At 36.3% G+C, this 22,468-nt stretch overlaps 1 protein-coding gene across 1 annotated transcript in view; it reads left to right on the top strand.

The window, feature by feature from the left end:
• The window catches only part of LOC101708308 (UDP-glucuronosyltransferase 2B10), a 51,917-nt gene that overhangs the window by 12,182 nt on the left and 17,267 nt on the right, over positions 1–22,468 (top strand). Inside the window, 2 exon segments of the mRNA XM_013073922.3 lie at positions 20,387–20,492; positions 21,247–21,462. Coding sequence (XP_012929376.1) covers positions 20,387–20,492; positions 21,247–21,462 — 322 coding nt within the window.

The following is a 22,468-nucleotide window of genomic DNA, read 5'->3' as shown; positions in this document are numbered from 1 at the left end:
GGGGAAGATGGCAGTGAGGGTAAAGTGAGGCATATGCAACCAAACTGCCTACGCAGGCAGATGCAGAGTAAAGGTGGCCCACCTTGGCAGCAGGGGGTAGGGGATGCCCAGTGTGGACCGAACATGACAGGCCCACATGAGCTGCCTGCACTGTGTGCTGTCTGCCTGCTTGCACACACACTTCAGTGCCTGTACATTGGCCTGGAGGAGCTACTGCCATGCCACTACTGCCATGGTCCTAGCACTACTTGGCTTCATGAGGCGCGAGCCCCCAGTGCCCAGGACATCCTGGCAGCACCCAGTTGAGGCCCATCCAGACTCAGCTGGCCTGGCCTGGCCCGGCTGCACTGGGGCTGCTCAGATGGCCCTGCACTGTGGAAGCTGCCAGTACATGTGGGGCTGAGGCTGACCAAGGATGAGCGCAGCCTGCCAGATGTGGCAAGCTTGGTTGTGTGGGCCATGGCAGTGGACATCTCATACCTCAGCATGTATGACCACCAAGGTATTTTCAAAAAAATAATAATAAAATAAATAAAATAAATAATTCCCAAATCAATTTCCATTGATAAAAGTAAATTAAAAACATTAAATGATTTTCAAAAATTGTTAGGTAATATTAATTGGGTCCATCCTGCTTTAGACATTGTTACTGGCAATCTAACAAGTGTGTTTAATACTCTTAAAGGGGATCTAGATTTAAACAGCCCCAGAATTCTTACTCCAATAGGTAAAAAAGAGTTACAATTGGTAGAACAAGCTTTTAAAAATAAAATTTTAACAAGATTTATTCCAGAATTAGCTATAGGGCTCATGATCCTTGCCACTAAATTATATCCTACTGCAGTTTTGATTCAAGATCAAGAAATTTTAGAATGGATATATTCTAAACATAAATATTCTTCTTCTATTAATTCATATGTTAGTATAATTGGTAAATTAATTTTAGGAGAAAGAACCAGAAACAAACAAGTGTTAGATAAAGAACCAAATAATGTTATTTTACCATTTACCAAAGAACAATTTAAGGGAACAATGAAAACAGATACTTTACAATTAGCATTAGCAGACTATTTTGGAAATATAATGTTTCATTACCCTAAAGGAAAAATGTGGAATTTTCTTATCATGACAGAATGGGTTATTAATAAAATCATTGTTACTGAGCCCCTTACAAAAACAGAAACTTATTTTATAGATGGGACCAAGGAAAAACAGGCTGCTATATGGTCACCCAAAGAACAAAAGATTATATTAACCCCATATCATATGGCACAGCAAAATGAATTGTTTGCTGTCTTAGCTCTGTTACAATGGAAGCCTGATGTAGCTATTAATATTGTTGCAGATTCAATGTATGTGGTTAATTTGATTAATCAATTAGAAACTGCTGTTATATGCACCTCTTCATCCATAATACAATTTCTAACTAAAGAAATTCAAGCCTTGATCAGAAAAAGACAACAGACTATATAAGGGTGCATTCCAATTTGCCTGGACCTTTAACTTTTGGCAATGATCAAGCAGATAGAGTGACATGTCCTAACAAAAGTTTAATTTATTTCAACAATGCTCAACAAGAACATGATACATTACATACTAATGCAGGAAGGCTACATCAAACATATAAAATTCCATATTCCCAAGCCCATAAAATTATTAGATCATGTCCAATTTGTTATCCACTACACTTAAAACAAGGGCCAATGAGAATTAATCCAAGAGGTTTAAAACCAGATCAAATTTGGCAGATGGATGTTACTCATTATCCTCCGTTTGGCAAATTCTGTTATTTACATGTATGCACTGATACTTATTCCAAATTTATATGGGCCTCTGCTCATATAGGAGAATCAACTAAACATGTTATTGTTCATTTATTAAAATGTTTTGCTATAATGGGAGTTCCTGGATCTATAAAAACAGATAATGGACCTGAGTATACTAGCTTAAAATTTAAGAACATTTTACAAGAATATCATATTAAACATGTTACTGGCATTCCTTATAATCCTCAGGGACAGGCACTTGTAGAATGAGCTCATCACATGTTAAAATTACAATGAAATAAAATAAAAAAGGGGGAATACGGGGAAAGGGAAGTTGATTCCTTAGGTGAAGGACAAAACGTAACCTATAAGAAATTTATGAAACAATTAATACAAACACCACATCAACTTTTACATATTACTTTATTTACATTAATTTTTTTTTAATTTGCCACAAGGAGACATTGAATCTTGGGCTGAAAAACATTTTAAAGAAATTGATTCAGAATAACCTCAACCAGTCTAGATAAAATTAGATCATGATAATTGGACACCAGGACAAATGCTTGCAAAGGGGAAAGGATATGCTTGTATTTCCACAGATGGCAGAACAATCCAAATCTGGCTTCCTGAACAAAAAATTAAATTCTGCAGTCAAGACATCAACTTGGACAATGGGTCTCCAAGAATAAATAGTGCTTAAACGACCTTTAAGCACTATTCCAGAAAGATCGGAAGAAGAAATTGTTCAAAAAATTAGAAAGCTCTCTCCTAAACCAAAGAGAAAAAGGAAGAAAAAGTCTCATGCTAAATACCATTCCAAACTCCCTGATTGGGATATGTTAACCTGGTAACAAAGGCTTGAGACTACATGTCATCTATGGGCCCAGCACCCCCTGAGCCTAGATGCTCAGTACTTTTCTTTCTTCCTATGATATCAGTATTAAATTCATCCACTGCTCAGGTAGGTGTAAGTATGTTGGATTGTGATTATTTAGCCCCTCAAAGTGGTAATAGTACTATTATAATTAAAGATTGTATAAATGTAAAACCTATAATCTATATTCATGATTCCTTTTGGACTCTTCCTCTCTATTCTAATAAAATGTTCTTAGATTCAAACAAAAACTTGTATAAAGTCCAAGAGGTAAAAAGGGAAACTGACAGATTTCTTTTGTTGGGAATAATAATGTTTGCTATATTGACCCATAATTCAACATTTATTATGATCATTATTTTTGTCATTATTTTCCGGAACATTGGCAATATTACCCCCAAAACAATTAGACCTTGCTGGTAATGTTTGGATTCAGCTGGCACAATCACTTAATTTGTCTGAGTTCTGTTTAAATGTAGATGTAAATTTACATTATGTATTAGGGAGTTGCCTCATCCTGGTGTGCACTCCTTTGAGTCTGATACAACCTTATACCCTGTTTAAAGATATCCCAGAAAAAAATCTTATGTATGAAGATAGTTACAATTGGGGGACTCCTTCTTATTTTAAACCAAAAAATGCTATTAAGTTATATACACCTCAGATGATTATGCTAAACAATACACAATTTGCTATATATAAAAATTGTACTACAAAATGTCTAAGATTACAAAAGTTAGAAAAAATGAGGAACAAGAAATCATATATAATGATGGTCAGGTACCTTTACCATCAGGATGGTTTTATACATGTGAAGGAGTAATGTTTAATTATATCCCTGCCTACTTGTCTGAGACTCGTGCTGCCTAAGTCGCTTAGCCATAATATTGCCAGATCGAACTGATTTGATAGCGCCCAAAAGAATTAAACATTGGTCACCCTATACTGAACCAGCTGTGATGATGATGTAGGTCTCTTGACAGATGCTCAAGTGATACCTATGATAGCATCTGTGCTTGCTCAACCTACCATAGGAATTCATGCAGAAAAGGCAGTATGAAAATTGACATGCAAGGCAGTCAAAGGTTTAAATGCTACTTCATCTGCTTTGGCATTAATTAATCAGGAGTTACAAGAACACCAACAGGCTATACTAGACAACAGGGCAGCAATATATTGCTTGCTCTTGTTCCATCATCAAGGATGTGAAAAAATAAAAAATATGTGCTGTTTTAATATGACTGACAATAGCCCAGGGATTCAGGAAAAAATAAAACAATTAGAAGAATTGACAGAGAAAATACATAATGAAAAATTAGGATGGGATTTGTTTCAATGGTTAACTCAATGGTTGCCTAATATGCAATGGTTAAAACAGCTTTTTCTTGTAGTCATAATTGTTATCATATGTTTGTTGTTATTGTGTTGCAGCATACAATGCCTACCTTACTGTGTGGGATTGTGCCCCCAAAAAGGAATTACTTATATGCTAAAACAAAACCAGAAACCATCTCTGTTCCCTTTATACAATGATTGATAAATTTAAAGATGATTTTTTTTCAATATTATTTCTTCTTTTACTATATTTCTTGCTGTCTTATAAAATTATAGAAGGACCAAGCATCGAATTGAGCAGGCATAAGATGTCTCCCTTCCTGGCCTGTCAAGATCCCATCTCTTGATCTTCTAGACGTTAGAGTAAAGAATTTAGCCTAAATAAAATAAAAAAGGGGGAATTGTGGGAAATTGTAGAATTTAGTTATCTAGTTGTAAGAACTGATTACAAGAAGTTTGTTAACTGAGAAAATTAAGTCATTTCTGGGAAACTTCACAAGTCTGTTTGTTAAGAGAATGCCAGAAAACTTTAAGAGACGTTATAAAAGTCTCACGGGAGAAAAACAGGGTTTCCTAGTTTTCTTATTTACCATTGCCCAGGATCAGAGGACCAGGACCCAATGACTCTACTGGTGGTACGAGAGATATGACTCAGTATGCACATCTGTGATGTCTTTGGTGGGCCGGTGGGCTTGATTTTGGCTAAAGTCGTCCTGCTCTCTTGATACTATCTGATAAGAAGAGGCCTGTGATATGCTCTTTGATGTACAGGATTGGTGAATGGAAACAGGGGACTTGTGAATTCACCTGTAGCTTTTATGAGTCACTTAAAGTCACTGGTTATCATCAGAGGTTAAAATCAGAAAGACGATAGCCAGAATAACTAAGCTGTTTTCCTACATGTATAAAAGCCTTGCTTCTTTCCTTTGTGACTGTCAAATAGTGCCAGAGGAATTAAACTCCTGTTTGTAACTCAGGCTGTCTCCCTTTCTTTCTTTAAAAATCAGTGCTTTCCGTGGTCTCAGGTCTCCTTCTAGAGAGACAACCAACAATGGTGCACAAGCCCTCTGGTACTTACCTGTATGGATAATTATGTAATAAATCTTAAGTTCTTTTTTAAATTAACTTTATTGGTACATTTTAAGTATACAATATGTTGACATTCATCATTGGGAATTTCTACTTTACATAATTGATCTTGGTTCTTATTTATTCCCCATTCTCCTGCTCTCCCTTCAAACCCTCAAACCCTCCTTATTTATGAAGACTTTGTTTCTATTTTTTCATTTTCTCATAATTAATTCCATTCCCTTCTTTCCTTTCCCCAATCTCTCCCACTTTCCCTTCTCTTTTGCACCTTTTCTCCCTACTTCACAATATATTATGCCATTTGATCCTTATTTAAATTTTCAGTTTCTCACACCAGAGAAACTATTTGGTATTTACATGTGTGTGTCCCACTTATTTCACTTAACAGTATCAACTCAATGTGCATCCATTTAGCTATAAGTGTCTCTATTTCTTCACTCTTTATGACTGAGTAGTACTCCATTTTACTAAAATTAAAACACACATTTTCTTTATACAATCTCCAGTTGATGGGCAACTGGCCTTTTTCCAAGTTTTAGCTATCACAAACTATGCCGCTATGAACATGGGTCCATATATATCATTGTGGTGTGATTCTTTTAATTCTTCTGGAAAGATACCCAGTAGAGGAATAGCTGGGTCAAATGGGACTTCCAATCCTAGTTCTTTGATGTATATCCGTATCGATTTCCACAGTGGTTGCACCAGTCTACACTCCCATCAACAGTATAACAGGGTACCTTTTTCCTCACAATCCCACCAGCATTTATTATTGGTTGACTTCTTCATAGCAGTCATTTGTTCTGGGGTGAGGTGAAATCTCAGCATTGTTTTCATTTGCATCTCTTGACCAGTGATGTTGAATTTTTTTTCATATGTTAGTTTCCTATTTCTACTTCTTTGTCTGAAATGTCTGTTCATTTCAGATGCCCATTTTTGGATTGGGTCTTTAAACTTGGTAGGTCTGATATTTTTTAAGTTCCTTATATATTCTAGATAGTAGACCTTTGAGGATGGGCTGATAAAAATTTTTTCCCACATTGTGGGTTGTCTGTTCACACTGTTGTGGTTTCTCTGGCTGTACAGAAGGTTTTTAATAAGAAGAGACCCCATTTGTTGATTCTTTCTGCTACTTCACATGCAAGTGAAGTTTTCTTCATGAAATGTTTTCCTACACCAATGTCTTCAAGAGTTCTACCTTATCTCTCTTTCAGCTGGTATAGTGTTTCTGTTTTAATATTTAGATATTTAATCCATTTTGATTTTAGTGTAGTACATGGTGAGAGATATACATCTGGTTTTAATTTTTGGCAAATTGAAACCCAATTTTTCCAGCACCATTTATTAAAGAGGCTATCTTTCCTCCAGTGAGGCTGTTTGGGTCCTTGGTCAAAGATGAGGTGGCTGAGAGTGTCTAGAGTTGTTTCTGCAACTTGTAATCAGTTCCACTGATCCTCAGGTATGTTTCTTTGCCAGAACCATGCTGTTTTCATCACAGTACCTTTGTAGTATAGTTTCAAGTTGGAGAGTGTGATTTAACCTACCTTGCCTTTGTTGCCTGGAATTGCTTTAGCTATTCTATGTCTCTACTTCTTCCAAGTGAATTTTTAGATTGTTTTGTCTAGTTGTGTGAAGTATGCTGTTGGAATTTCAATTGGGATGCATTGAACCTATGTAGCAGTTTTGGAAGTATGGGCATTTTCACTATATTTGTTCTTCTTACCCAGGAACAAAGGATGTCTTTCCATTTTCTGCTACAGAAAATTGGAATAGAAGGTTTTTATCTCAACCTGATTAAGGCTATCTGTGAAAAACCAACACCCAACAGCATACCAAATGGTCAAAAACAGAAAACTTTCATGCTAAAATCAGAAACAAAACAAGGATGCCCACTATCACCACTCCAATATAGTTTTGGAAATATTAGACACACCAATTAGAAAAGAGGAAGAAATAAAGGGAATAAAAATAGGAAGGAAGAAGTTAAACTGTCATTATTTGCTGAAGATATGATACTTTACATAGAAGACCTAAAAAACTTTGCCAAAAGACTTCTAGACTTAATTGACAGATTCAGTAGAATAGCTGGACACAAACTCAACACTCAAATAGCATAGCCTACTTACACACAAATAACAGACTCACTGAGAGAGAAATTAGAGAAAGAATACCCCATACAATAGCATCCAAAAAAATGAAATATCTAGGAATCAATCTAACAGCAGAAACAAAAGACCTCTGCACTGAAAACTATAGCACTCTGAAAAAAGAGATCAAAGATTATATAAGAAAATGGAAGGACAACCCTTGCTCCTCAGTAGGAAGAACAAACATAGTGAAAATGGCCATACTTCCAAAATTACTATATGGATTTAATGCAATGCCTACTGAAATTCCAACAATATACTTCACAAAACTAGAGAAAACAATCCAAAAATTCATTTTGAACCAGAGGAGACCTGGAACAACAAAGCCAATTCTAGACAACACAGACATGGCAACGGGTATCACAATCCCCAACCTGAAACTATACTACAAAGCTACTGTGATAAAATCAGCATGGTACTGACAACAAAACAGACCCAGGGATCAGTTGAATAGATTGGAAAGTGCAGACACAACTGAAGACATACCCAGCCACATCATCTTTGACAAAGGAGCCAGCAACCCTCATTGGAGGAAGGATGGCTTATATAATAAATGGTGTTGGGCAAACTGGATTTCAACCTGCCAGTGATTAAAACCAGACCCATATCTATCACTATGCACTAAACTAAGATCAAAGGGGATTAAAGATCTAAATATTAAAACAGAAACACTAAACTTGCTGGAAGACAAGTTAGCTAGAACTCTTGAAGACCTTGGCCTTATGAAAAGACTTTATGAACAAAACTTCAGTAGCTTGGAAATAGAACATAGAATCAACAACTGGGATATCATCTTATTAAAATGCTTCTGCACTGCAAGAGAAACCAACAACAGAGCTAAGAGGCAACCTACAGGTGGGAAAAACATGTTAGCAGCTGTATCTCAGACAAAGGACTACTATCTAGAATATATAAAGAAATGAAAATAAGCAGGCCCCCCAAATTTAAAGGCCCAATTCAAAAGTGGCCATCTGAAATGAACAGACATTTCTCAGACAAAGAAAGAAAAGCAGCAAGTAAACATATGAAAAGATGTTGAAAATCACTGGTCATTTTAGAGATGCAGATGAAAACGACACTGAGATTTCACCTCAAGCCAGAAAGAATGGCTGCTATCAAGAAATCAGCCAATAACAAATGCTGGCGGTCGTGTAGGGAGAAAGGAACCCTTCTCCACTGCTGGTGGGAGTGTAGCCTGGTGTAACCACTGTGGAAATGAGTATGGAGATACCTCAAAGAACTAGGACTAGAGGTCCCATTTGACCCAGCTATTCCCCTGCTGGACATCTTCCCAAAAGAATTAAAAGAATCATACCACAGTGATGTATGTGCAATCATGATCATTACAGCACAGTTTGTAATAGCTAAAGCTTGGAAACAGCCCAAGTGCCCATCAACTGGGAACTGGATAAAGAAGATGTGATTTTTCATAAAATCGAGTACTACTCAGCCATAAACAATGAGAAACTAGAGTCATTTATAGCTAAATTGATTCATATGGATGCCATACTCAAGTGAAATAAATAGGACACACGTGTAAATACTTAATAGTTTATCTAGTGTGAGAAACTGAAAGTCTAAATAAGGTTTAAAATGATTTTTAAAATAACTGGTTATTTGAAATAGGACGAAAAGTGGTAGGGGTTGGTGTGAGGGGAAGGGGAGAGGAAAGAAGAGAAAGGAAAAATTATGAGAAAAAATGGAAATGAAGTCTCTGTAATTAGGGAAGTGTGGAGGGGGTGAAGGGCACACAGGTAATGAGGAAAAAATAAGAACCAAGATACATCATGTACAGGTACAAGCACCCAATAATAAATGTAAACGTATTGCATACCTAAAATATACCAATAAAGAAATAAAAAGAAAAATTTGGAGTCTGTGTTTCATTTTGATGGGACTGTTTGTCAAAATAGTGCAGAATTAGTATTGCAAAGAATTCTATCAATGCCAGGATCCAACTTGGCTGAATAGAGAAGGATCCTCGTTGGAGCTACTTGAGAAAATTACCGAAGAACACAAGTAATTGGAAGAAAGCGAGGGACATACATCCTGATGCCAAAATCAATCTGAAATGAGAGACTTGTAGATTAAACAAAACGGAGGCACAGGACTTCATAAAACAGCATCCCAGCCCACAGGACTGCAGCAGTGCATCTCGCGAAGCAAGAATCGCCACATTGGGAAGTCTGGAGAAACAGATGCATTGCAACACAGTGGCTAACTAAGCCACACAGGATAGATTTTGAACATAAAGGCCCTTGCCTCCCTTTCCTCCCTCCACACAGAGGATGCTGCAGCCTGGCAGCAAATTTCGCTGGCGCACACATAGCCACACACCAGGAAAGTGCTCTCTCTAGCGGCTGACTGGAAACCCCAGCGACAACGGAGTTAGGGACCTGGCGCAGAGGAGGAGGTGCAGGAAGTGAGAAAGATACAGGCTGGGGATTTGAACAGCCTGGGGAGACTGGCATTCAACCCACTAGAGAGGAGACTGAATGGGGACAGCAGCTTTGGGCTGTATGCGTTGTGCACAGGACCAAAGCCTGACAGGAGAAACAGTCGCTGTAAGGAGACTGGGCTGCTGCCTCAGTGACATCCAGAAACTGCTGGCCAGCTGACCCGTCCAGCTCCCACAACAACGGAGGCCAAGATCACCCCCAGACCCAGCACTAATCCTACTGCACACTTGGCAGGGCTATACAGCACAGTTTTGGGACACTGCCTGCCTTGGGGACCAGCACAGAGCTGTGGACACCGGAGGAATTTTATTGTTTTTTTTTCTTCATTTGTTTCGTTTCTGTCTAGTTGGGTTTTTGGTATTTTTTAATGAATGAACATTGTCTCTTGCAAATAAATCACACCTCCTGAAATAAAAGACATAGTTAAGAAATGGACACGTGAAATGAACACACAATTTATAGAGGAAGAAGTACTAATGACCATCAAATCTATGGAAAAAAAATGTTCAGCATCTCTAATAATTGGAGAAATGGAAAATAAAACAATGCTGAATTTCCATCTTGCTCCAGAAAGAATCACAATCATTAAGGAATCAAAAAATAACAAATGCTTGTGAATTGATGGTGAAAGAGGAACCCTCCTACATTGTTGTGGGAAGTGAAAGTAGTACAAATATTATGGACATCAGTATGGAGATTAACAGCTAAATCCTAGAAGCAGATGGAATACCCACACACAGACAAATGGGGAAAGAAAATGTAGTATCTATATATAATGGGATACTACTCCCTTATTAAAAAATACATTTAACACACTGGTAGGAAAATGGATTCACTGAAAAATATAATCTTGAGAAAAATTAACCAGATATCCACTCTTAAATTCTGTATTGCATCTCTCATTAGAGTAAGACAAAGTGCAAACAAATAGATCAATAAGTGATGACTAGAGTGAGACATGAGGATGATGGGTCTTTTGCAAATGGGAAGGGGTCCAGGAGACCAAGGATGAGGATGAGGGAGAGTAGGACAGGAAATACATAAAAATATGCCATTTAAAGGAACCTAATATGTCGGGAGCAATGCTACATAATTTTAGGGAAAAATCATTTGGTTAGCTTAGTTCTGTGTACAACCCAGCTATGGAATTCTGAGACATAATTCCATTTTGGCCTCTGGTCACAACGATCTTTGGGGAAGATACCCAGCAGGAGAACAGCTGGGTCAAATGGGACTTCTAGTCCTAGTTCTTTGAGGTATCTCCATACTGATTTCCACAGTGCTTGCAGCACACTACACTCCCACCAGCAGTGGAAAAGGGTTCCTCTTACCCCACAGTCCCACCATTTGTTATTGGTTGATTTCATGATAGCAGCCATTCTTTCTGGTGTGAGGTGGAATCTCAGCATTGTTTTCATTTGCATCTCTCCAGTAACCAGTGATGTTGAACATTTTTTCATATGTTTATTTGCTATTTATACTTCGTCTGATAAATGTCTGTTCATTTTAGATGCCCATTTTTGGGTTGGGTCTTTGAATTTGGGAGGTCTGATTTTTTTAAGTTCTTTATATATTTTAGATAGTAGACCTTTGTCTGAGGAACAGCAAATGAAAAATTTTTCCCACATTGTGGGTTGTCTCTTCACACTGTTGATGGTTTCTCTTGCTGTGCAGAAGCTTTTTAATAAGAAGAGGTTCTATTTGTTGATTCTTTGTGCTAGTTCACATCCAACTGAAGTTTTGTTCATGAAATCTTTTCCTACACCATTGTCTTCAAGAGTTTTACCTAACCTCTGTTCCAGCCAGTTCAGCATTTCTGTTTTAATATTTAGATCTCTAATCCATTTTGATTTTAGTTTAGTGCATGGTGAGAGATATAGGTCTAGTTTTTATCTTTGCATATTAGAAACCCAATTTTTCCAGCACCATTTATTAAAGAGGCTATCTTTCCTCCAGTGAGAGTGTTTGGCTCCTTTGTCAAAGATGAGGTGGCTAAGAATTTCTGGACATGTTTCTGTATCCTCTATTATGTTCCACTGGTCCTCAGGTCTATTTCTTTACCAATATCATACTGTTTTTATCACAGCAGCTTTATAGTATAGATTCAAGCTGGGAATTGTGATACCTCCTAGTTTCTCTGTATTGCCAAGAATTGCTTTTGCTATTCTAGGTCTCTTCTTGTTCTAAATGAATTTTTGAATTGTTTTCTCAACATCTGTGAAGTATGCTGCTGGAATTTCAACTGGGATTGCATTGAATCTATGTAGCAGTTTGGGGAGTATGGTCATTTTCTTTTTTATTAATTATATTGGTACATTTAAGGTATACAATATAATGACATTCATCATTGGAAATTTGCACCTTTATACAATCAATTTTGGTTCTTATTTTTTCCCCATTCCCCTGCCCTCCCTTCAACCCATCTACCCCTCCCTATCTACAAAGGCTTTATTTCTATTTTTTCTTTTTCCCATATTAATTCCATTCCCTTTTCTCTGGTTCTTCCTACCCAGGATCAAGTGATGTCTTTCCATTTTTTATATCATCTTCGATCGCCTTTTCCACAGTATTACAGTTTTCATAGTAGATGTCTTTCATTTCTTTCACTAGGTTGATTCCTAGATATATCAATTTTTTGGATGCTACTGTGAAAGGAATTGTTTGCCCCATTTCTCTCTCAGTGAGCCTGTTGTTTGGGCACAGGAAAGCTATTGATTTTTGTGTGTTTACCTTGTATCCAACAACTTTACTGAATTTGATTATTAAATCTAGAAGACATTTGGTGGAGTTCTTGGGGTGTTCTATATACAGTATCATGTCCTCTACAAAAAATGATAATTTGACTTCTTCATTTCCTATCTTTATTCCTTTTACTTCTTTCTCTTGTCTAATTGCTGTGGATAATGTTTCCATAAATATACTGAACAGGATTAGTGATTGTGGACATCCTTGTCTTGTTCTTGATTTTAGTGTGAAGGCTTTCAGTTTTTGACCATTTAGTATTATATTGGCTGTTGTTTTTTTATAGATGGCTTTTATCAGATTGATGTAGAGGCCATCTATTCTAATTTTTTGTAGTGTTGTTATCATAAATGTGTGTTGAATTTTGTTGAACGCTTTTTCTGCAACTATTGAGATGATCATATGTTTTTTCTCCTTGGCTTTATTGATATAGTGTATTACATTGATTGATTTGTGTATGTTGAACCATCCCTGCATCCCTTGGATAAATCCCACTTGGTCAGGGTGTATGATCTGCTTGATGATCTTCTGCATTCTACTTGCCAGTATTTTATTAAGGATTTTTGCACCTATGTTCATTAGTGAGATTGGCCTATGGTTCTCTTTTTTGGTTGGGTCTTTCTCTGCTTTGGGGATCAAAGGGTTGCTTGCTTCCAGGAATGAATTTGGGAGTATTGCTTCCCTTTCAATTTCATTGAAGAGTTTAACCAGTAATGGCAATAGTTCTACTCTAAATGTCTTGTAGAATTCAGCAGTGGAGCCACCAGAGCCCTGGCTTTTCTTAATGTAATTATGTTAATTACATTTTCAATTTCATTCATTAATGATGGGTTGGTTAGGATTTTTACGTCTTCTTTGTTCAAATTTGGTAATTCATGTGTATCTAGGAATCTGTCCACTTCTTCTGTGTTTTCCATCTTATTGGCTTACAGGTTCTCAAAGTATGTATTGATGATCCTCTGAATTTCTGCTGGGTCCATTGTAATTTTACCCATTTCATTCCTAATTGTATGGATTTTGACCTTTTCTTTCCTTTTTCTGATAAGGTTGGCTAAGGGTTTTTCAATTTTATTTATTTTTTCAAAGAACCAACTTTTTTGTTCATTCATATTTTTTTTGTATTGTTCTCTTAGTCTTTACTGCATTGATTTCTGCTCTAATCTCTATGATTTCCTCCCTTGTATGAGCTTTGGGATTGTTTTGCTCTTCTCTTTCTAGAAGCTTAAGGTTCAGCATGATTTGTTTATTTGACCTCACTCTGTTTTCCTAATATGAGTATTTACTACTATGAATATCCCTGGTAAGACTCCTTTCATTGTGTCCCATAGCTTCCAAAATGTTGTATTGACATTATCATTTAATTGTAGAAACTGTTTTATTTCTGTTTTAATTTCCTCTGTGACCCACTGGTTATTCAGAAGTGTGTTGTTCAATTTCGATGTGTTTATGAAATTCTTACAGTTTCTTTTGCTATTGATCTCCAGTTTCATCATTCTATGGTATATATGGTATATATGATAACATACAGGGGAAACTTCAATTCTCTTGCACTTACTTAAACATTTTCTATGACTGAATATGTGGTGTCTTTTGAAGAACGACCCATGTGCAGCTGAAAAGAATGTGTGTTCTGATTTTGTGGGGTGGAACACTCTGTAATCATCTGTCAAGTTCATTTGTTCCAGTTTCCTTGAGTTCTAGTATTGTCTAGTTGATCTATATATTTGTGACAGTGGGGTATTGAAGTCCCCCACTACTTTTGTATGATTGCTTATTTGATTTTTCATGTCTGTTACTATTTGTTTTATATAGTTGGGTGCACTAGTATTTGGTGCATATGTATTTATGATTATTCTCTCTTCCTCTTGAATTGTTCCCCTTACAAGGACATAGTGTCTTTCTTTGTCTCTCTTAATTAGTGTTAATTTGACTTGCATTTGATCTGCAAAGAGGATAGCTACTCCTGCTTTTTGGGGGGTTCCTGTTGCATGGAGTATTGTTTCCCACCCTTTAAATTTCATCTATGAGTTTCTTTTTGAATTGTGTGTTTCTTATATGCAGCATATTGTTGGATCTTGCTTCTTGATCCATTCTGCCAGTATATTTCTTTTGATTGGTAAATTGAAACCATTAAGATTGTCTTTTTGCTGGATTCTCCCCCTTGGCATTTAATTTCTTGTTGTGCCTGATGAATTCATTCTTCAGGGTTTCCTGGGGTTGTGAGCCTCATTGTCTTTTCCTAGGATATTGTTTAAAATTGTTTGCAGTGCTGGTTTGGTATTCATGAAGTTCTTCAGGTGCTCTTTGTTGTGAAGCTATCTCATTTCTCCATCAATTTTGAAAGATAGTTTTGCAGGATTCATCAATCTGGGTTGGAGGTTGTTTTCCTTCAGGACTTGAAAAATATCACTCCAGACTTTTCTTGCCTTGAGGGTTTGCATTGAGAAGTCTGTGATTCTGGTGGGATTTCTTTTGATGTGATTTGTTTCTTTTCTCTAACTGCTTGTAGAATTTTATTCTTTTGTTGGGTTTCTGGAATCCTAACTATTATGTCCCTAGGTGTAGATTGTTTTTTATCATGGCCAGTTGGAGTCCTATATGCCTCACTTATCTGCATCTCAAGTTCTTTTCTCATACTTGAAAGCTTTCTGCCATTACTTCTGTGAATATTTTGTTTTGTCATCTGCACTCTCTCCTGTTTCTTCACAGACTCTGATCACTCTTATGTTAATCTTCTTTGCATCGTCTAGCAGCTGCTGGATTGATTTCTCATAGTCCCTTACTATTTTTAAGAATTTTTTCTTTTCCTGGTCACTAATTGCAATCCTATCTTCTATGTCTGAAATTGTGTCCTCAAATACACTCATTCTGCTGTGTAAACTTTCAATGAAGTTTTTAATCTCTTGGAAATCTATTTGCATCTGTTTTCTGGATTCCATTTGTTTCCTATGTTGGGATTACATCATGTTCCTCAGCTCCTCTATTTTTTTTATTTGTGTCCTCTCTAGATTTGTTAATCATGTCTTTCTCTATGAGCACGATCTTTGTTGTTTTCTGAGAAATTATTTCTGATTTCATTTTTTCCAGATCCTCTTTTGTTGTCAGTTCAGGGAGTCCAGGTGGTTGAGTATCAAACTGTTCCCCTTTTGAGTTGCCTTAAGTGATCTGGAAGTCTTGTTTTGAGACTTGTTTATGTGTCTTCTCATTTCAACAGATGCAGTCTGCTGTGCCTTTGTTGAGGCAATTTTTTACTCACCCAATGGTCTTCAATTCTCACCAAACTACTGAGTAGCCTTTTCTCTGCTACTCACCAGTGCACCAATTCCTGAGTTCAGAATGGTTACCTTCTGAATCCCTGAGCTGACCTGTTGTCTGGGGAGGCTTCTGGCTGTAGCTTATGTATACTTGGGATGGTTTCTAGGTGTGCCTCTGGCTAGGGCCTGCCCCCCTATGTAGCTGTTGTCTGGTAGGGCCTTTGGCTGTGGGCTGTGCACTGCAGACACTGGAATCTGAGCAGGCTTCTGGCTAGGGTCTTCATGCACTTACTGATGGTATTGGGGCAAGCCTCTGGCTGTTGCTTGTGCACCTGTCTGGCTCTTTTCTAGGCAGGCCCTTGGCTTGGGTCTGTGTGCCCAAGCAGCCAGGGTTGAGTTGGGGCCCTGGCTGGACCTCCCTGAAGCCACATCACTCTGGTCACACTGTTGCTCACTCGGATCTGTGCACACTTACCAGGATGGGTTCTGGATGTTGGATGTGCATTTGTGCAGCTCTTTTTCTGGTGGGCCTTTGGCTTTGGCCTGTGTGCCCAAGAGGTTGGGGTTGGGGTGGGGCCCTCTGCCATAACAAAATTTTAAAACATCAAAATTAAAGAAAAAGAGGTGATATTTCAAACAAGTAGATCACAAATATCATAATCCTTCACCATGTCCTTCATTCTCATGTAATTCATTCTTCTGGTTTATCTAGGGCTAGCAATTTCAGGCAACAATAGATTTTAAAGTTCTGCTCAGAGTTCATTTTACAAGAAAATGTTTCTGTGACATATATAATTTTAGAGTTATTTCATCATACTACAATTTCTTATGTTCATTAACAAACAAACAGTAAGGTTCAAGCACCATCTCAAAAGTGTGTAAATACTCAGAGTATCAAAAAGCTTAAGGAACAGACCCAAATTTCCAGGGCTGAGGTGCTGCGCCAGTGGCACATTTGAAAGTATGAAGAGTATTGAAGATCATATGGAAATTTTGAGCCATCTAGTTCATCAACATTAGTAGCTCAGTGTTCTTTGCAGTGTGGTTTCCAAAAACCCATGGAAAACAGGAGCCAGGGATTTAGCTCAGTGATTTTGATACCTGCCTCACAAGTCCAAAGTTCTGAGTTTGATTCTCAGTACCAAAAAACAAAAAAAAAAAACAAAAACAAAAAAACCCATGGAAAACAATGAAGAAAGATTAACATCTTGGAGTCCACCTGATGGGAGAGAAGATAAGAAACATCCAAGTAAAAAGCCATTGGAAACCAGTACCAGTGTTCACTCTTGACACATTCCAGAAGACATGGGAGAAAAATTACCAGCTGAGAATGTGAGAGATAACCCTCCAATGCGAGAACTCTGGCAGGCCACAAAGTCTACATTTCCTGGGTATTTTATTATTTGTTTTTTAAACCAATAAATTATTATTAAGATTTTTTAAAAGTGTTTAAATACTTAGGTAAACTAGTCCTTTCATACTAATCCTCATGAGAAATGGCCTAGTTCAGTGGTGTTGAAAATATGGCACACATGCCAGAAAAAACACTTTGTATCATTGCAAGCTTAAAAGGTTCACCATTAGTAGTCTACTTATTTAATTAGTATATATGAATTAAATAACATCATATATCTAAGGCATCAAGTTACTAAAACGATTTTGGAAAATAGTTTAAGGAAAACATATGTAACAAAGCTACCCATAATGTCAGGTTATTTTAACTTTAAACTAATGTAACTGGTAAATCCAGGGAGACTAAAAATGTAAGCTCAAAATGTACTTAAAAATTTGCAAAGAATAATTATTTTAATAAGAACAATAATATCAAACTAATTTTATTTAGCAAAGATTTATTCAACTCATGAGAATATACAAAGGATACTGGAGTATTTCTTTTTTGTTGTTGTTTTTGGGTTTTTTTTGTTTTTTTTTGGTACTGGGGATTGAAATCAGGACCTTGTGATTGTAAGCCAGGCAGAGGAACCACTGAGCTAAATTCCCGGCCCTGAAGTTTTTCTTAATTTCTGGGACTTTGGGGTTTATTTAACCTATATAAGTGCTCATCTAACTCCCAGGATATTGAAAAGAAATCTAAATTATATTGATTTAATTAGTAATACCACTTGGAACTACAAAATTATCATGTATATAAAAATACCTAAATAAACAATCAAATATAATTAGAGATTTTATAGCCTTCATCCTTAAAATTTAAGTCATGAATCAGCCAATAAATTAATAAAAATGTCACTGCTATATCATCTTAACATTATATTTCACCCAAAATGTGTTTCTGAAAAAAATTGAGACAAGTTAACATACATACTCAATAAGGGTAAAAGTTTTTGAGGCATTATGCAGAAACATTTAAGGTTTTCTTTTCTCCTCATATGGCTGGGTTGTCTGATGGAAGCTTGGGCTACATTTTAGTCTGAGGACACAGGTACCCTTTAGCCCTCTGGATGACTTCTGAGCCTATCTGGGTGGATAATATACTCAGTAGGGTTCCAGTTGGGTTTGGGGACCCATGAGTTCTTGGAAAGCCCTAGACTGACACTCCAGCAATGTAGGAACCTCAAGGTGAAATGGGAAGTAAAATGTGTGGGTGTTGTAAGGGGGAAAGGTGAGACTTTGAAGGATCACATCTGATAGGATGAAGAGGGCAGAGGGGAAAAATAAGTGTGGTAAAGGAAGAAGAAACAGAAGTGATGGGAAGGGAGGAGTATTCTAGGAGCAGGTTTGGACCTTCCTTAAGTTTCCCTAAGTGGCCTTGAAGATCCATATTGCTCATACAAAAATGACAGCAACAAGAAAGAAAGCATGGAAGGTTGGAAAAGTGTAAAACAAAGAGTTTGAAAATGAGTTCTCATTCTACTGAGATGTTCCTATGGGAAGTAAAAGAAAGCCTTATAACTAGCTTGGCACAAGAGTCCAGGATTATTTTAGATAGTGTGTATACTATAGAACATAAGAGAATCTAATTAAATTTTAATGAGTCAAAGCAGGCATAATAAAGATATGCAAGTAGTTCATAGATGTGCATTACTCAGCAACATCTCTTATGTGATTCTGCTTCCTTTACTTCCACAAATACTGGAAAGAGCCTATCCATAATGCTGTTCTTGGTGCTATTCAGAAAAAGACTCAACAAGAGTGAGGATTAAGCATAACTGTCAATTTGGTTGGCTTGGGAGCAGCCCAAGGGTTTGGTAAATGATACTTTCAGGTGTGTCTGGGTAGGTAATGGGGACATGACCTTCAGTTATGGTCTCTTGGTCCTTCCTTTCTGGCACTGTTCCCCTGTCCTGCTTCTAAGCCACAATAAACTAATCAGATTTGCTCTGTTGTGCCCTTACCCCATAAGGTTTTTCTCTTGGACCTAGCCAATCATGGTCTGAATCTACAATTATGTATTTAAAAATATATATATCATGTGTTTTATATCTAAACAGGTTTTTAGTTCTGTAATGTAACACATACTTCCTTTCCAACGATTCTCTAGAATCTTGCAATACTGAAAAATTCTCAAATTCAAGAAATCCTTGTCACTTTTTTCTTGAATCCTTGGCTAGCCTACTTTTAATTTCTATTTCTATGAATTTGACTCATTTAAACACATCATACAGTTGGATTCAAATAATATTTATCTTATATTTTGAGGGGCTAATTTTACTTAATTTAACATCATCTTTTCTCAGGATAAAAAGAATTTAGAAACTACCTCCAGAAGGAAATCCCATTATCTCCAAACACAGTAACACTCACAGACTCTGGCACAGAGAAGACAGTGGACAGTGCCCAGCATGTTTTCCAAGACCAAACCATGGCTGCCTGCTATGAATGTTGGCACTACCAGGCCCAGAATAAATGTTCCTTTTCAATCTCAGAAAAAAAAGTTTATTAAATGTAGCATGTGTCTCAATTGCCTATGTTTACAAGACTTAAGAATATTTCTGTATGTGCATACTTCATATAATTTGTTCTCCTATGTCCTTCTCCCTTGAAGTTTCTCACTTGGAACCTGCCAACCATGAACTGAATCTACAGAAACTGTGAGCCAAATAAACTTCTCCCTTCAGCTGTGGGTGTCAGGTTCTTTGACTTTTTCCCACTTAGGAGAAAGCTTTCAAATATACCAACTTTGTGTGCAAGTACCAAACAAATCAGCTAGACTCAGGGAAAGTAAAATCTCAACCTACTATGGTAGATTTGACCCTGCAATATCTCAATGAGAAATATATAAGAGAAAGGGTCAACTGTATGAAATAAAATTGCAGTGCCCATTGCCAAACATTAATAAAATAACATGAAATAAATGGTTACAAATAAATGACCTCAAATAGCACTTTAAAAGGCACCATTATATTTAGCACTTCAGAATTAATATAAAATATACATTCTTTAGTGTGTAGTCAGGTATTTACATAGATTGTTGCAATAGAAGAATATTGACTATTTCTGAAATATGTATATATGATACTGATGAACTCTTCTCAAAGATTCAATTTATGAATTAATGAGGCTCCATGCCACACAATTAAATATAAAATAAATACAGGATAATTATGAATTTTATTTACATCATCATTTTAGTACTTATCATTATCATCTGTAGTTCTCATTATGTCTCATATGATAGGCATTTAATTGTGTGATTTCTTAAACTCTTTAGCCTTTGGTCATGCTATAATTTAAAATATGACTAAAATAATTGGAGGTTTTCTTACCCTTAAAGGTGATATGCAGATTTGATGGCAAGAAACCAGATACCCTAGGACCCAATGCTCAGCTGTACAAATGGATCTCTCAGAATGACCTTCTCAGTGAGTCTCTCAGAACAAACCCTGAAACATAAGAAACAGACCACAGCCAAGATAACAGATTGGTAGGAAATAAACATATGGAAAATCTGCTATGAACAAGGCAAAAACTTCCCATCAATTTTACATTTATGTTCCCTTCTTAGGGAAAAAATGAATAAAGAACAACTACTGGCATTTTATTACACACAGTAACAGTCTTTATGGTCAGAAGAACTTTCTAATCACTTCTCACCTTGTCTTTATCTCTTATCTCTAGTTCTTCATTCTTATTCTTCTGCCTACTGCAGGGCTATTTCAAATTTGACTAAAAACTAAAACTCTCTCTTTCATTGCATCTGACCCTTCATTTTCCTTAGCAATGTTCCAAATCATAAACTGATTAAACATTTCGTGATGAAGACTAATCTTCCCTTCCAGTGACTCTAGAACCATAAATACTCCCTGCTGCCCTAAGTACCTACATATCAATCTCAGGAATTTCCCTGAGTCTTTAGGAGAACACATTTTCCCATGTCACTTCCTATGTTTTCACATGCTATTTCCTTCTTCTCAGGATGTGTTCTTTCTTTTGCCTAGATGGCAGCCTTGTTTTACTTTATCAAGTCAGTGTACTAAGCACTTTCAACACAGTTTCATGGTTATACTAATCAGTTACCTAGGAAACATTTCATCTTTCAGTGCCTTATATTATAATTTCTTATTTTACTTTTAAGACCTATTATCAATAATTTTCTTTAAATTCATCCAATCCTAGGTCATCCAAAAACCAAAGCTTTTATAACTTATGGTGGAACAAATGGCATCTATGAGGCGATCTACCATTGGGTCCCTATGGTGGGCATTCCTCTGTTTTATGATCAACCAGATAACATCGTTCACATGAAGACCAAGGAAGCAGCTCTTAAATTGGATTTCATCACAATGACAAGTACAGATTTGCTCAATGCATTGAAGACCGTGATTGATGATCTATCAGAAAAAATTTTATGTAGTAGGCAATTTTCATAGATCAGTTATCTTGACAATTAAAATATATTGAATCCTATTTTTAATCTAGTTTTGGAAATTGAAATGATTTAAATACTGTGAAGTAGGCTTTTACAAGCAATGATTTGTTTTTTAACATTTCAAAAATGTTTCCTTTTTATTTAGACATAAAACACATTTACAGCATGCAGGTTAACTTAAAATTTTCTATGACCTGCTTTGGGAAGAGGGTTTCTATGACTCACTTTTTTTTTCTTTTCTGTTACTCGGGATTGAACTTAGGACCTTGCCGTTGTGAGGCAGGCATGGTGCCACTAAGCTAAATGCCCAGTGAAGTTAATTTAAAATTATATTGCATCTTTCCAAACCAATTACCTTTGAGTGTATTTTCAAGTACTGAAAATACACCAAGGTATTCCACAGGTAGACTCAAATTGTCTACTATTACTTCATGTCAAATTGAGTTACAAAAAAATTGAGAGTTATGCATAGTACTTAGTTTTCTTAAATTAGTCAAATAATTTAGTTAATTGATCACCATGTATAAATTACTTTTATGTCAATGAATTTCTCTTCTGAACTATTTATCAATACCTTTCAGAGGAATGTTAATATATCCAGCCAAAATAAAAGATGCCACAAATTGAAATGTGTCAATATTCTAGATGATCAGAAATTTCCAGTTATAAGAATAAATACTGTGTTTAATTACCTACCATAACAAAGAGTATTTCACTGAAAACAAATTCATGAAATTCTTGGTGTACTTTCTGAAAAATTGAAATTTAAATAGAAAAAAAATAAGATATTTTAAAAACTTAATGTCATGTATTCTGAACCACATACTAGTTACAATTCATTGTTTTTTACACAGCACCAATATCTATGATACATCTTACAACTACAATAAGAGAAACAAAAATCTCTTCCTTTATAAATATTGACAAAGAAACAAGTTTTCATTTGAAAGAATACAAATGTCTCTATGG

The sequence above is a fragment of the Heterocephalus glaber genome, unplaced genomic scaffold (genome assembly GCF_053883595.1).
Source record: "Heterocephalus glaber isolate CG9 unplaced genomic scaffold, H.glaber_assembly_v1.0 deba00001509, whole genome shotgun sequence".
NCBI classification, from domain to species: domain Eukaryota; kingdom Metazoa; phylum Chordata; class Mammalia; order Rodentia; family Bathyergidae; genus Heterocephalus; species Heterocephalus glaber.
This window is presented reverse-complemented; position numbering and strand designations above follow the sequence as displayed.